This window comes from Apium graveolens, chromosome 8, assembly GCF_009905375.1.
Source record: "Apium graveolens cultivar Ventura chromosome 8, ASM990537v1, whole genome shotgun sequence".
Lineage (NCBI taxonomy): Eukaryota > Viridiplantae > Streptophyta > Magnoliopsida > Apiales > Apiaceae > Apium > Apium graveolens.
Window position 1 is genome coordinate 27381309 of NC_133654.1, and position 17580 is coordinate 27398888.

At 33.6% G+C, this 17580-nt stretch overlaps 1 protein-coding gene across 1 annotated transcript; it reads left to right on the top strand.

Annotated features, from left to right (window-relative positions):
* Positions 1-15347: 15347 nt before the first annotated feature.
* LOC141678656 (ethylene-responsive transcription factor ERF061-like) lies at positions 15348-16684 on the top strand. Its single transcript, XM_074485006.1, has one exon. The coding sequence runs from the start codon at positions 15539-15541 to the stop codon at positions 16436-16438; it is 900 nt and encodes a 299-aa protein (XP_074341107.1). The 5' UTR covers positions 15348-15538; the 3' UTR covers positions 16439-16684.
* The last annotated feature ends 896 nt before the right edge of the window (positions 16685-17580 follow it).

The following is a 17580-nucleotide window of genomic DNA, read 5'->3' on the forward strand; positions in this document are numbered from 1 at the left end:
AATTTCATGAAATGTACTCATCTGATATATTAATGAAATTTCCTTTAAATTGCAAGATTTGGTCTTTGTTTCTCAAATTATGTGACTGTGCATGTTTTAATTGCAATTTGTTAATCTTTACTTCATCGATTTTTAACTTTATCATGTGATGAATGTTTTGATTAAATAATGGTCAATAATAAATTTTGATGATTTGAGGAAATAATTGAAGCACAAGTTCATGCATATGAACCTGTGATAGTTGAAGCTGAGAATGATACTTCTCAGAAAAAGAAAGCAGCTCAAAGTTCTGATACTTTGATAAGGAAATCTGTAAATTCTGATGATGCTGAAGCAACTCCTTCATTGGCAAGGAGATTGAATAAAATGAAGGCAAGGAGGTATTTGGCTAAGGCTATATCAGAAGATACTGAAGAAGCTGAGGAAGGGGATTAGGAATCTCTGATCTCACAAGAACCAATTATCATTGAAGCCCTTCTAGCTCAAGCCAAAGACACTGCTAATGACACAGTCGTTACCCCTCTTGTCTCTCCTATTAAAGCTACAGATGATGCTAAAGAACAAACTGATAATTCTGAAATAGATATTCATAATTTGAATATACCTAAAGTTCTTTATCTGGAAGATCCATCTACATCAAAGACACCAGCTCTGGAGATAAATTCTGCTGATCATAATTTAGATGATGTTATTCCTGAATCTCCAGTTGCTTCACACACTGTTGAGCTATCAGAAAAGAATGAGTCTTCCTCAATTTCTGATGACAGTGTTTCTGTTGAGACTCCAGTACCTACTCTGGGCAAGGAAGAATTGGTGAAGAAGTTTGTTGAAAAGGAAACACCTATTCCTTGAGAGGATACTCACAGAGGTGTTGAGTGGACCAAGCAGTGAAATGAATCTGATTTTATTTCATGTTCTAACATTCTGACAGAGCATATTGCAAAAGCTGATGAGTTGCTCACAAATGCTGATTTCAAGACACAACTCAAGATCACAGCTCTGTCTACAAAACATCTTCAAGGTCTACATACTTCTACTCATGAAAAGGTTGATACACTCAGGGAACAAGCTGATAAGTTCAATCTACAGATCAAGCTTGACAAGAACAGGTATATCAGACCTATTTCCGAAAAAGTTGCAGCCATTGAGAAAACTCAAGAGAAGCAACAGGCCCAAATTGTTGAGGTTCTGGCTAATCAAGCTTCTCAGAAAGCTCAATTGGATGAAATCCAATCTTCAGTTAAACTTCTTCTATCTCTCTTACTTCTTGATGATTCCAAAAAAGGGGAGAAGGTAGTTAAGTCCAAATGCTCACCTACTTAAGAACTGAAGAAAAAAGGATGATAAAGGTGATGACCAGGGAAACTCTGAAAAGAGCAGAGGTCAAAGAAAAGTTCAAGGAAAATATTCTATTCAGAACAAGTCAAGTTCTGATGCTGTGAATGCTCAAAGATTGAAGTCAAGTGGTGATAAGCAAAGTCTGATGTCAAGTTCTGATATTCTGATTCAGTCAGGATCTGAAGACTCTCAGAAATTCTTGCAAACTCTGAAGTTAAAGGGGAAGCAGATTAGTGTTTATTACAAAGATCCTAAAATCCAGACACTTGATGAGGAGATAGCAAGAAGATTATTTCTGAAACACAATCCAGGAATAGATTTAGAAACCTTCAAGGAGGAAGAAGCTAGATTTGCTGCTGAGAAGACAAATCCTAAGTCTAAAACTTCTGATGCAAAGAAACCTCCAAGGCCTAAGGAAAAAGGAATTGTGATCAAGGAAAAGTCAAATTCTGAAACTTCAAAGTTCAAGACTAGATCACAGACTGAGAGTAATCCCAAAGACAAAGGGAAAGGGAAAATTTATGAACCAGCCAAGTCACTGGGCTTGAAAACTTCTCAAGATCTGATGAAACCAGTGTGTAAAATGATTCAAGTAACTGATGATAATCTTGTTGAAGATGAAACTGTTCAAATTCTGAAAAGAAGAAAGATAATTGAAGATTCTAAAACAACCTCTGACACTGCTCAAGTTGTTATTCAGAATAAAGGACAGGAAGGTAAAGAAGAAACAGCAAATTATGATCAAGCTATCAAGACATCAACTACTGACAATGCTCAAGTTGACTTGGATAAAATGACAATTGCTGATAAGAAGAAGCTGTTATGGAAGAAAGCTACTCCAGTTGAACCAAAATCCAATCTCATGATTAATCAACTTGCTACATTTGGGTTGAAAGCCAAGCAACCTAGAGATAGAGCTGGATTAGGTTTTGACAAAGAAAAGATTCAAACAGGAGTAGAGGTTACTCTAAGAGATCCTTTCATATTGACAGATAAACCATATGAACAAATCAAACAAAGACACCTTGATAAGGTGTTGTCTGCTCAAGTTGTGATAGATGCTCATGATAAGGAGAATCTAAAAGAGAAATTGATCTTATTTCTCAATGATGGAAGGACTTATAGATTAGCTGATACTGATGTATTGAAGAAGTCTATCAGAGAACTTCAACATATTCACTATCTTCTGGAAGTAAAATCTGATGCTACAAGAAGATGGTCAGAATATATTTTGAAGGCTATAAGGGATATATTCAGAATCTCTGGTACAAAGACTTCTCATTACAGTCCAATGATTACTGAAGGTGATGGAAGAGAAATTCCTATGCTGAAGAATTCTAATAAGGTGGAAGTTATTCTGAAAGGAAGATGCTTATGTTATAATGAAAACTCTTCACATCCTAAGGTTATCAGACTTGGTGATGGACTTGAAAGAACATCCATTCAAGCTCTCAGAACAGCCATTTATCAAATTGGTGATAGTAATGAAGAAGAACTGATGCAGGTCAAAGCACGGTTAGCTGAAATTCTGAAGAAAGCTGAAGATAATCAGATAAATGATTTTGTTAAGAATCATTATGGATTCAGGTAAATTCAGTGATGTTGGTAAAGCTGGATGTTTTGTAAGTTGTAATTAATAGTCTTATTAAACTCTTATTGCATTTGAATTTAAATGTTTTTGACATCATCAAATCTATTAACTTGTACATTCTTGCATAATTTACAAGTTGGGGGAGATTGTTGGATATATTTGTGATGTCATGTCTAATATGTTGCATGTTTAGTTTTCAGATCTTAACTAACAGGAAATATCAGTACTTACTGGAATCAGGACTTATTGGAAGTCAGGACTTAAGGATATCAGGACTTAGATTATCAGAAGATAATATCAGAAGATGGATATCAGAACTTAAGTACTGGAGGACTAACAGTTTAGGAAGGAAGCTGATTCACAGAAAAGAAGATCGAGACTAATACAAGAAGAAGATATGCATGGAAAGAGTTAGAGGACTAGAAGAATTATATAAGATATCTGGTTGATAAATTTTAGGAGACAGAATTATATTCCATATCAACTAGAAGTTATCTTGTAACTGTGTGTCTATATAAACACAGACATAGGTTTATTCTATAAGAGTTACGATCATCGAGAAGATCATATATTGTAACCTAGCAGCTCTCGTGATATTTGTTCATCACTGAGAGAGAACAGTTCCATTGTAACAGAGTTTATTATATCGAATACATCTATTTTCTGTTACTTGTGCTTTAAATCGTTTTGATTGTATTCTACACTGTATTCAACCCCCTTCTACAGTGTTGTGTGACATAACACTATTATCTCCTTCTAAGTCAAAGCTGCATTCTTAAACGCATCGTATTTCTTTTCTAGGTCAATAATTTAAGTTCTAAGAATGGCTTCTATGTCTGCGTTGCACTTAACTTTATTCTCTAGATATTCATTCTTTTGTTTAAGGTATCTAAGCCAACTACAAATAATTCTAGTTCTTCATTCCTAGAGATTAAACTTTACGTTTTAAGAACTAACTTATCATTTTCAAGTTTATATGCAATCATGCTTGTATGAACATTATACAATTCTAAAGTAAGTTTATGGACAATAGATTTGTATTCAGACACAGACATATCTATAGTGGTAAGTTCGGGAATCTGAGATGATTGTGATGATTCCTCTGCAGAGTCTTCCATAAGAGCCAGATTTACATACTCTTCCTCTTCATTCGAATCAGTATCAGCCCAGCTTTTTCCTTCAACAATGTACGCTCTTCCCTTTTTCTTAACCACATAAGCATTCAGCTTCTGTTTCAGCTTCTCATTCTTTCGCTTCAGATCTTCATAAGTTTCCTTCTTTTCATAGGAATTATTTCCTTTTGCAGCTTTGGGCTTTTTGCAATCAGATGCAAAGTGCCCTAACTCATTGTAGTTGTAACATCTTGTTTTGCTCTTGTCTACCCAACTTGACTTGTAGCCTCCTCTAGAGCTTGACCCTGATGAGTAGCTTCCTTTCTGAAACCTCCCTGATGAACCCTTTGGTTTATAGTTGGGTTTCCTTCTGAATCTAACATGACTAAATTTTGCAGCCATGTATGCCATAGATTTATCCTCCAACTATTCAAGTGCTTCCTGAGTGTAAAACTCACTTTCATCCTCTGGCTCACCATGAGCAATTTCAGCTACGACAATCTCCTTGATTGTTGAGGAGGGTGCAACCTTGTCTTCTTGGGTTTCAGGTTCACGAACTACAAGTGCAGTGGTTTTTGCAAGTGCCGTACTCTTACTGTCAATAGAACCAGGTCCATAGATAATAGCTCTCTGCTCTTGCTCCAGTTCATGAGTTCTTAGTTTTCCATAAATTACATCCAGGGACATAGTATTAAAATCAGCTATTTCCCTGATTGATGTGTTCGTTTGTTCCAGGTGAACTGGGAGCGTCAGCATAAACCTTCTGTTAGACTCTCGTATACGATAAACTTTCCCTTGCAGCTTTAATTCATTTAACAATCTTGTATATCTCTCAAAGAGTGAAGACAATGTTTCTCCGGGTTGAAGTTTGAATGCCTCATACTGAGTCATCAGAATATCCATCATGTTTTCTTTGACTTCTTATGTACCTTCCATTAAAAGCTCAATGGTATCCCACATATCTTTTACACTATTACATCCTAGAAATTGATGACTCATATCATTATCGGTTGATTCCACAATTATGAGTTGAAGGCTTGTGTCCAGATTTATCAACTCCTTGTTAGTCTCCGTATATTTAGACGGATCCCTGGGAGTAAATGAGGAAGTAATTCTTACACCAGTTACAGTAGTGGATTCAACAACTACTTCCATCGGGACATAAGATCCACTCAGTAAAATTCCAACATAAAGTGGATTCAAAGCTTTCATAAACAGCATCATCTTTTTCTTCCATAGGTTGTAATTATCTCTGTTGAATGGGGGAACCTTGATACTTCCAATTCTTTGGTTATTCATCATCTTGGCGGAATTAAAATTATTTAAGGTTCAAAAATTTCAAGATATGAAAAAATTTTAAAATTAAAAAATTCAAGAAATTTTTCAAGAACTTGTTTCTTTCTCCGGATCTTGATTTGTATGTCAATCAACAAGCTCTAATACCAATTATTAGTCCCAAAATATCGTAGAAGGGGGGGTTGAATATGATACCTACAATCTTCTCCCATTCGTTTCAAGTTCTTCGTTAAAATTATGGAATCAAAATAAACACGAAACAATTCGAGGAATATATCGTTTTATTAATATAAACCTTGAGGTTGCTACAATCTAATCAATGTATTGATTAGCTACAATAAATTCAGCAGCATAACACTATAATTACAAGGATAATAAATGTGAAGCTTTAATGGAGCTCTCGTAAACTAAACTGTTTTGCTGAAGAAGATAACTAAATGAACTGTATTCATTTTGCTGCATATGTAGACTTTCAATTCCATTGGACAGGTGGCATCTCTGTGTCCACACAAATCCTAAAACTGCTACATTTGTTTCGCTGGATATCAACCAAGTGTTCTATGGCAACTAGAGAGTATTTCCTTGAATTCTTCTCTAAGGCGACCACTGTGTTCCCCTGTACAAGGGCTATATGGCGACTACAGAGTTCTCCCTTTATAAGGGCTCTATGGCGACTAGAGTTTCCTTAGCACTTTGCTTTGTGGCGACCATAGTGTTTCCCAAGTGTGGGAGGCGACCACAGGGGCTTCCTTGTAGCCTTGACAACCTCTATGGCGACTAGATAGGTATTTCTACCTTAGAATATTTTTGCTTCTCTTGAGCCATTATACATTTTATCAATACCTTTTTATGTAATTGAATTAAAATCCTTTCTTGTATACTGATATTTGGTGCACTGGTCTGGTTCACAAACAGCTAGCATTGAGTGAGCTTAATTCAATTTGTCTTGAGTTTTTGAGCTGATACAATTTGGTTGAATATTCATTGCTTCTTTCACTGAACCCTTGATCTGTAATACTTGAGATCAATTTATGTAACTGATGCTTAAAGTCCTTTGATATCTTATTTTTCATGGCTACTTGAACATGTTAATGAACTTCTTCCCATGATCTGTTTGTGGACTTAAAGAGTCAATTGCATCTTTTGGTTCTTTGTGTTTATCGTGTCTTCATCTGTAGGGTTCTTGTGCTTCATAATTTAATATATATATATATATATGTTTGTGTGACATGTTGAGTTACAATTCCTCGATTATATATTATGTTACATTATGCTTTACAGCCAGTACCATGGGAGACGGTACTATGTGTACCTAAGGACCTGCGAAGTGTGTGTATACCCTTGGGACATATAGCCCGTATGCGGCCAAGGTGATAACAAGGAGTTTGGAAGTCATCTCCTACTAGTAGAAAGGTTACTAATTTCTGTGTTACGATCGATCATCGTAAACGGGGGCTCCAGTGAATGTCATATTCTTCCAATTGGAATTGTGATGCAATACCATAACCCAAGCCTAGGTGTTGGGTTTACCATTAAGGTATTTGCGGGATAATAAAAGAATTGTTTTTGAAAGAAGGTGTGAATCACCGAGGAAAACTATTTTAAATAAACATATTTATCGTATATGAAATTATAATGAAAATTCACATACAGTCTTTTCACACTGTACATTATTATGTTGGGCATTATAACTAACACTTATTTTCTTAAATTGACAAACACAACAGTGAATCAAGATGCCTATCATGTAACTTACGGCCAGGAAATAGGTAGGAAACGACCAGTTGTTCCGTAGGATGTTTGGTGATGTACCTCAGGTAGACCGAATAAGCTGAATTGGTTTTCAGCTATTTTTAGTCCGGCTTATTTACAAGTATGACTTATGTAAGATAATAAATAAGAAACGTATATTTGGCCAACAGACTAACCTTACTTAAAGGTTACTTCCGCGGTAAGACTTAATCACTTTGGGATTGTAAAAATTATCACTTTATGGATTGATACACCCTAGTAATGCATGGTTCGTTTCCAAGACAATAACATGTAAGTGTGTGTGTGTGTTGACAATTGTGGGGTCATAAAGGTGTGAGTATTTATATATTGTGGTACGAGATAAGTGTTATACATGATTTAAGATGGCGTGGCCTCCTAGATCCCTGACCCCGGATTTTGGGGCGCCACACAAAAATACATAATTTTTTAAAAAAACAGAAATTAAATATTTACAAAAATAAAATATAAAAATTCGAACATAAAATATAAAAACAGAAGCTTGAATTTACCAGGTTCGATGTTGGTGGTGGGTTGAGGGGATCGCATTGAATTTGCTTGGCTCGAGCCCTGAGAGAATTGTGTACCCCTTCCTTCTTCCATTTTTTTAAAAAAAGCTTGCCTGAAAAACTTAAGAGCTTGCCTGAATTTTTTTATCATCTTGCCGGAAAATTTGTAAGCTCGCCGGAAAACCTGTTACTTGCTTGTTTGCTTGTTGTGACTTTGATTTGTGAAGTATAGGGATGTAACTGTGAATTGTGTGAATTGTGATGTGCGCAATTAACAGTGAATTAGCATGTGAGAAAGAAACAGAGAGATCGAAAGATTGAGACTTGAGAGTTGAGAGTTGCAGTGTGGAGTGGAAACAAAATGGAATGGATTTATAGGCCCAATTGTAATTATAATTGAACGTTGGATAGCAGACTAGCAGAGCAGGTGAACGTTGGAGGCAGGCGGCAACAGGTGAACGTTGGAGTTTGGGAGAGCCGTTGGCGCGTTGGCGGCAGTCGCGACTCGCGGGCCGAACGAATAGGCGGGCCGTGTTGAACCGGTTCGGTTCGTCTGAATCGTTTCGGTTTAGGCGGGTCATGCCAGGTTGGTTCCGGTTTGACAGAATACAGCTCATATTCGATTCATTTGAAAATGCGGTTTGTGCCGAATTCTGAACTGGCACGTGACGAGCCGAGTTACGCGAATTTTACGCGAGCCGAATTCTGATCGGGTCGAGCCAACTGTTCGTTTGGCCGGCTCTAAGAGTAACTAACCAAAGAATCTTAATTAATAAATTATAATAGTGATACTTGCTCTTGTCCAAATCGTACAAAAAAATAGAGGAGCAAACCAACAAACTTAAACCTCAAGTCTGTCGCCCTTCCTCTCTACCTTTCTCTATTCACAGCCTCCAAAAAATAGTTAGGGTTTTAAAATAATATCATCTACTTTTTTCTAGAGACATGTCGGATATTTATAATTTTTACAAAAACTCTTTTTCTAATCTAATTATTATTAACTCAAACAAATTCTTTTATAATTTTTATTCTAACTTAAATCAAATTCATCACATATTATTATTATTATTACTATTTTTATTATTATTAATATTATTATTATTGTCATGTATATTACAATAATTGATCAGGGATAAAATAAAAGTAAAATTTATTTAATTCGTTGATTGGTATAATGTAGGTTTAGAAAAGTGGGATAACTAAGATCAGGTCTTAATAGTAGAAGTTAAAAATTTATCTTTTAATTTTTTTTTGTAAACACGTATATAAATATCTATAAAATTATACATTTCAATTTTTACACTTTTTTTAAAACTGAAATATCATTATCTTATGTACCTCTGTGTATATTTATAATTATTATCAAAATATATTATTAAAATTTCAAATAAATAAAATTTCATAGCTTAAAATTTTCATTTCAAATTAAATTCAAAAAATATGTAATATTAAAAATAATTTCTGCATAATACAGCTTTTAAACTAGTAATCTTATATTAGTATTTTAATAAAAATATAGTGTAATTAAAGAAAGGTCCGGTGTCAACTCATATGATATGAAAGATTTATCAAGGCAATGCCAGGTTTTTAATAATACATTTAAAAGGCCAAAAAATAATAGGATTTTTTTTTCTCTCTCAGAATACTTGGATGAACCATGTACTTTGCATCCGTAGCAATCCTACAACAGTTCCGCTTTTTACATTTAAGACATGAATATTATTCACGGATGATTTACTATACACTTGTCATCAACCAACACAACAAAACGCTACTCCTGAAACTTCAACTTCATTCACTAAAACAAGATTCGCAGGCTCGATCCTTGATGTACGGTTTGTCACTTTTGTCAATTATAATTTCAAGAACTATTGGGACGTAAAATTTAGTAGATGTGCAAGCTCATATTACCACCCGCTAGTAAGTGCCAAATCAGAAATTTTGGGGTGAGTATTTCCCCATAAAAAAGTGAATTATCAATTCACATTCTTAAGTACCGAACTAAAAATGTGCAGTGTAGATGATGTTAAATACAATAAATTACCTCATAATAATAATAATAATAATAATAGATTACAATAACTACAAACAATCAAATTATTAGAATTTGTGATTTTTGGAAATAATAATTCAAAATTATTTGAATTTGTTTTGATGAGGTTGTTATAAATAGTTTTTGAATAATTATTGGATAATGGCAGGGCGGATCTAGAAATATGTTTTCTAGAAATATGTTTTTAGGGAGATACCAAGCAAATTTTGAAAAAAATACTTTTATGATTTTGAATTTTATGGGGTCACTTTTATATATTTTCAAAAAATTTAATGGTGAAAAAAACGTAAATTTTGATTTTAGATAAGATGTTAGTGGGATAAGTACCCCTACATTATTTGTTAGATGTGTAGGCTAAGGCTTACATAGTCATTTATATGTATGACATCTTATAATAAAATTATGTTTTATTTTAATTAGTTAACTTCTTAGTTTACTTTTTATCAAATATAATTAATTTATAAAAATCTAACATGATATCAGAGTTATATTCGATTGAGTAACTGAGCGTCAAAAAATAACTACATATGAATGAACAAATGGAAGATAATGGATAGTAGTGCTGCTAGAGATTCATGAAGAATATGTTTGAAGGTGTCAAAAAAAAAATTTTGAGATATTGGCGATTATGTGCACCATGAAGAAAAATGGAGAGAAGTGCTCGATGATGGAAAGTACATCACTCGTCAAAAGGAGAGAAGTGCTTTATAAAGATATTAAGAAATTAGGGAGACAAGTGATACTTGAAAAAATTGTGAAGAGCGGTGTTGTGCTCTACAACAATGGTAGATGTGAGAGGTGATGGGAAATACATCATTGTTCAAGAAAATTTTAAAGATTTTGAATTAAAAGGGAGTATTGGAAATAATAATTTAAAATTATTTGAATTTATTTTGATAAGGTAGTTAGAAATAGTTTTTGAATAATGTAGTGTTTGAAATTTTAGATCAGATGTTAATGGGATATGTATAACGATTTATTATGTGTATTTGTTAGAACAACTCCAACAAGTTAGTTATTTAAGATCCTAAACTAAAATTTAAGGAATCTTGTATAAAATGAAACTCTAAGAGCATCTGAGTGCTTCCTTAAAAAGTTAGCATCCCCACTCATGCCTTATTTATAAAGAATCAATGATGATTCCTAATTTTGCTTTTAATAATAAAAAAATCATTTATCTCTCCTTCTCCATTTCAAATGCATAACTAGAATTTAAATATAATAATAAAATATTATTAGGATACATTTATAAAGAATGTTGTTAGAGTTGAACTACAATAAAACATCCTAAAACACTAGGATCCATTTTTATATTAATATTTTTAAGGAACACATTAGGACTCTATTGGAGTTACTCTTAGATGTCTAGGCTATATAAAGAGGTTTACTTAGTCTTTATATGTATGACACCTGATAATAAAATTATATTTTATTTTAATTAATATATTTTTAGGTTACTTTTTACCAATTATTATTTATTTATAAAAATCTAACCGTGATCAAATTCTGAACTTAAAGTGATTATATTTTCAAAATTTTAATTAAGTTATACGACATAAAATTTCTATCAAATACATTTACGAGGGATTTAAAGTTTGAAATCCGTTGCAAGAGACGATATGTTGTAGTTATTTTTTGTAAATTATATTTTCCGCATACTATTTATATATCTTTCAAATGGCAATAATGTTATGATGGTCTAATAATAATGTTTTTGATAGTGTAATTTCATTGATTATGTGATTCCTATCCTACATATGAATTGTTCAAAGAAACCATGAAGAACAAGTCTCTCCGGCGGTGCTACACAAAGTTGGTTACTTGTTAGCTGGTTAGACTCACCAAAAAAGTCTTCATTTTTTCTTCTACGGCCGGTGCGTTTTCTATCTTCACTAGACTAAAATGTGACCCCGCCGGTGATTAGGCACCATTTTTATCCAACGACACGCTGACATCACATTTCCCGCTTAATGACGTTCAACACTTGTACTATAAACGACGTCGTATGAGATCGGAGAAGTTGACATGAGAAATAAATTCACGAGAAGACAGGACAGGCTGTCTGAAAATTGATAGAGTTGGGAAATGGGATAGGGTTACGTGGTGGGCTCAAAGAGATGGGGACCGCAATTAGTCGGTGTGGCCAGGCGACCTAGTCCGAATACTTCCAAAACATAACTTTTTGAGCTTAAATTGTAATTCCCTAAATACCCTCAGTTACTTAGCTAAATGACTCTCTTCATGTCTCAATTATTTGGACTCTCTTTGACTTTACACTTTACATTCGCGCACATATTGTGTTTCATATCAGTTTATTAGACTTTAAAACCAGACCATTATTCTGTAAGACGGAAATTGTTATTATAGGGTAGAGTAACCTTTTAATAATTAATCGGATTAATTAATTAGAATATTAATTAAATATGTTTAATAGATATAAAATAATTAATTTATTAAATTAAATATATTAATTTAAGAGAAAAATGTAATGTTTAATTGCATTATAAAATCGAATCGATAGAGTATATTAGAACAATTAATTGGGTAATTAATTGTTAAATTTGATTATTTTTAAAACAAAGGCCTCGTCCGTAAATCCAATATGCTTTAAGCGGTGAATTCTAAAATTTAGTCCAGACTTCAATCTCGCTAAATTTTAGAAATTTAGAAAATCTTTATTTGTTCATTTTTCAATAGATCTTTCCATAGAGTAAGAGAAAAATAAATAAACTATGAACATATTTTTCACATAAAGGAAAAAGAAGAACAATAACAATTAACAAATTGAGAGAGACATAATTTTTGGGACAAAAGAAGTTCCACAAAGTCATGTTTGAAAATGAAGCTAATGGCTCACACAGCATCTTCCAAGCATGTCAAGTTTTCGTAATATTCCCTAACGCCCACAGGATACAAAATTGTCAATTGTTGTGAGCTGCTCAAGGGCAAAAAGGTCAGAAAGTAGGAATTTAAGGCTGGGCAGGGCAAGGTGTGTACATAAATGAAGATACACACAATATTGGAGATTTTGACTTAGCTAACTAAAAGGTGAAAAGTTAGGTTTAACTTCACATGGGATGAGTCATTGGGTAGCTTTTTGGTGTATGATGAAGGGATGAAGAAGGTGATAATAATGGTGTCATGGGTCGGGGTCCATCACGAGCTACGTCTTTATAACCTTTTCTGATTTCAACTTTATGAATTTAATGCCTTCACCATACTAGTACTATTATTGATTGTGACACTCACCTTTTCAGTTTCATTACAGATCGTAAATATTGGCCTGGCATCATACAAACTTTACTCACCTACGTATTGATGCTTCGACTTGTTCGGTTAAGATCTTGTCAAGTTGTGGATCGCGTTACTACGTTGAGTTCAATTCAAAATCAAACTTAAATTCTGGACTGTAACAGTGTTCGACTTGTATCGATTCAATTATATTACTAAACATTGTTACATTGATCCGTGCCCCGGCTACATGCCATTTTTTGTACTATTTCGTTTCTTCAACTTGAAACTTGAGTTCTCGGGCATGACGGTGTTCGACTTGTTTAGACCAGATCAGTTAACGTAATCCCTTTTTGTATTGACGTGCTTTCGTGCTAGGGTTTCTGATAAGATACTTTGGTAATTTGCAAGTGAGTGTGTTTCTGTGTTGAACAAGAAACACGAGAAGTTTCAAAATGTGAAATTTGAGTTTAACACGCCATTGCTATGTACGAAAACTTTTAAAGTAACTTGAATTGTACAAGAGACGTAAAATTTGGAGTCATTTCCATACAAAGGTCTTTTGGAATTTGATGCTTGCTGATTCTGTGTTGCAATGTTTTGTGCAAATTGGTGAAAACACTTGTTCAATTTCCATTGGCATCTCTACCAAAGTTAAGATAGCTACAAAAATGTATGTAAATTTGACAAGATTGAGGCCATAGATTTGACATTGGTTTAGGTTTTGAAATTAAGCTCAATTTCATGTGGTCTGTTGCGCAAACATTTCACGGAGTTCATTTATAGGTTAGTACATGTGCGTCGTTGTTGGATTTCTTATTTTACAAGGATTAATCGAAAACTAATCCGGAGAACATAACTCATGTAATGGTAACAAAACAATGTAATGTGCACGGATTATACACGTAGCAAACGCAATTCAACTCTTTCTGTTAGACTGTGGAAGCAATCACTCTTCCTGGGCAGCTACTTGAACAATAAATATAAAAAGTAGGCTTCTGTTTCGTTTGTCTTTCCTCACAGGGGTCCACACGGAGTCAAAAACAAAATACTTATATAAACTCAATTAATATTTATTTTCCGCCCACAAAAAAGCTTCTCTTTTTAGATGTGTAATTGTGAACAAGTAATTAAAGTGTTGTAACGATTTTCTTTTCTTAAACATGTATTTGTATCACACGTCAGAAAGGCAAGTAAACCAAGCCTTGTTTTTCAAGAACCATGCTTTGCCATTTACTTTTTAGCTTCATTTTGGAACAACTTAATACAAGTTAACATCAACAATTCCCTGCAAAATTCTATTAAGTGTTCACAAGAAAGTCAAATATATGGTTTTAGCTTGATTTACAACTTATAAGCTGATAAGTTAAATGTTAGTAATTACGTATTTTTTCCCAACTTAGTTTAGATTTTTCATTTTTATCAATTTTAGTTTTAAAATATATATTTTAAAATGTTAATCAAACTTAAAATATATAAATTAAGAAAATTATATTTAAAAATTATTTATTTTAGTTCATTTAAATAAAAAAATCTAACTTATAAGTTAAATTATTGTATAACTTATAATCATTTATCAGTGACTTATTCAATTTAGATCATAAATTACTTAATTTAAAATTTACCAAACTAACACTAAATAGGAATTGGGGGATGTGAATTTGATCTTCGCTTCCCACTGCAGATATACCCGGTTGAGAATATAATCACGGGTTTTTTTGGAAAATATTCAAAACTAAAAACATTTTTGCAAAAATACTCTCATTTTTTTAAAAAAAAATGCAAGAATATTTTTTAATTTTTCAACTGAAATCAACTACAGACAAATTTTGACGAGTTTCTGCAATTACATGCAACCTCAAGATTAAACAAAAAAATTTATTCAACTAGTTGCATATCTGGTTGATTTTATATTTTTGTAAAAAAAACCAGAAGATAATAAAATCACAAAAAAACGTAAAAAAGTTAGTATTTTTGATAAATTCTCTATAATCATTTTAGCGTACCATTTTTTGGCATAATCACAATCCCCAATTTTTATGTAAATAATTTACTTTTCAGATTGAGAATCAGGTAAAAATAATTTACTTTTCAATTGAGAATCAAGTGGTTAAGCAGTTATTTTCTGGTTTGGCAGACCAATTTGAGAAAAACTTTAGAAGCCATGTTAGTCAAAAAGAAATTATTTTTCAGATTTTAATATCTTCATAAAATTGAATATACTTGATATATTTTTTAACTTAATATACGGATAAGCCTAAAACAACAGATATTTGATGTACAGTTGTTTCATTTATTTTTTAATTTAGGTATAAAGTTTGATTAATCAGGAAGTTTTTACTCAACCAACTAGAGATTAAAAACGTACATTTTGAACAGGTAGGACTTAAGATGGCCAAGTAAAATCTGACCCCCAGCACTATAAATACACAACAAGAGAGCTACCAAACTCAGACACATCAAACACCTTTCTTCTCTCAACTTTCCAAAGCACCACAAATCTTCCTCTTCTAAATCTGTTTTTAATCTACTCAAAACAGGAACTATTGTTTTCTGCAAAGGCCTTAAGTTCAGAGGCAAAGGGACAATTACTAAGTACCCTGTTTCCTCTATTTTCGTCTCAAAAATTTGGAAAAAAATGGACAGGATGCAACAAAACAGCATCCAGTCTTCACACTTTCAGGGTAATAACATAGGAGTTTCATTGTCTAATCTCATATTAGCAACTAACACAAACACCTTAGATTCAATTTTTTCCAACTGCTCAACATCAACAAGCCCGGCTTTCGAGCAATTAGGCTCTTCTGTTTATCTCACACAAAGAGACTTGCTTAATAAGTTTTGTGAAGAAAACCCTGCAAAAAATCCAGTTTCATTGCCTGATGTCTCCAGTCCACTTCATAACTCTGTATACAAAAACAGCTACATGGTTCCGACGAAGAAAAAGCTGTACAGAGGAGTGAGACAGAGGCATTGGGGAAAATGGGTAGCTGAGATAAGACTACCACAAAACAGGATGAGAGTTTGGTTAGGTACTTATGAGACACCTGAAGCTGCAGCTTATGCTTATGATCGTGCTGCTTATAAGCTTCGTGGAGAATATGCGCGGTTAAACTTCCCAAATCTTCGTGATCCAAGTAAATTGGGTTTCGGAGATAGTTCAAGACTTACTGCTTTAAAAAATGCCGTGGATGCCAAAATTACAGCAATTTGCCAGAAAGTGAGACGAGAGAAAGCCAAAAAGAGTGGCAAGAAAAGTTGTGACAGCTCTGCTAGTGTTAGTAAAATCAATGAGAGTGAGAAATCATTAAAGATTGACTCGAATTCATCATCTTCGATGATCAATAACAGTACTTCCAGCAATGAAATGGTTTCTTCAAGTGTATCTGAAGAGGGACTATGGATGGATGTCAACTCCCCATACTCTGTGCTTGGCGCGTGTTCAGCTGTTCCTGAAGAATTAGAGTTTGAAGGCTGCTCTCTCGCACATATGCCGTCGTTTGATCCTGAGTTGATCTGGGAAGTCCTTGCTAATTAGAATGAAACTTTTCGGTTTCTTTTTTAGTTCTACTAATGTTACAGATTTTGCAAGCAGCATATGTCATAGATTTTTCCATACTATATTATCCAAGTATGGTTTTACCTGTTCTAGGGACTTGGTTAAGTAGTTGTAAAAATTGAGATTAGTCCAAGTATTATGGAAGTAGTTTAAATTAACAGAGATTCTTCTTTAAGAGGAATCTGAGAAAGCTTCAATCTATAATAAATATTGTTACAGATATCAGTGACTGTCTTTTAATTTTTCTATATTAATCAGACACTCCTATGTTCTTTAGTGTTGTAGTCTGCATAATATTTGTGTCTAGAAGGCTTGCAAGTCGAATATAATTCAATCACAACTCGCAGGCAATAGGCAGTTGATTTGAGAAGTCTAATGTTATACTTAGTTTTTTATGTAACATACCAGTTCCTTTCACTAGGAATTAGAGCATAGGATGTCGAGATGAACGCACACTTTGGGGGGGGGGGGGATAATACTTAAGAAAGCGGTTAATAAATCCTTGTAGGCTTTATAGAAAATGCATGCTTCTCCAGAAAGGGTAGAAGTATAATTTCCAAGAAATGAAATGGGGAAGGAAAGTGAAATGAGCCACATCTCTTGACTTATCTTTCTGCCTCTTAACAATGCCAAAAGCTGTTGGATAAAAGGTGTGGTCCTAAATATCAAGTCAATGTATCTATCCTAACATATGAAAAAATCTCTCTTTAAGATTAGCTTGCCATCTACACTAGAATATATAGAATATCCGATAATGACTGTGATATTATACTTGTTGAGCTTATGAACACTACCACCAGAAAGTATAGATTTAAAACACCACTCTTTCAACTTGAACTAAGTATAACTATGGGATCAAGGGTTAAGTTGAGGAGTTTAGTTGGAGAAGGAGGATCGTGCTGCTGTTTTCTCAATACGCGAGAAAAATGATAGCAAAGCATGTGAAACAATTTAAGTATGAAGTCTCAAGGTCCCCCTGGTCTCCTATAGGTGAACAAATGAGTTGTGTACATTGAATCTTGGAAGTGCAGGGTCCATATAGGGACAATCAAAACCATATCTAGTAAGCGTTGTAGACAGAAGCGCATCTAAGTTACTCTTCTTGGTAATATAGATCAAAA

Bases quoted from the DNA above. Each gene is read 5' to 3' on its own strand.
- LOC141678656 (XM_074485006.1), top strand. From the start codon at position 15,539: ATGGACAGGATGCAACAAAACAGCATCCAGTCTTCACACTTTCAGGGT.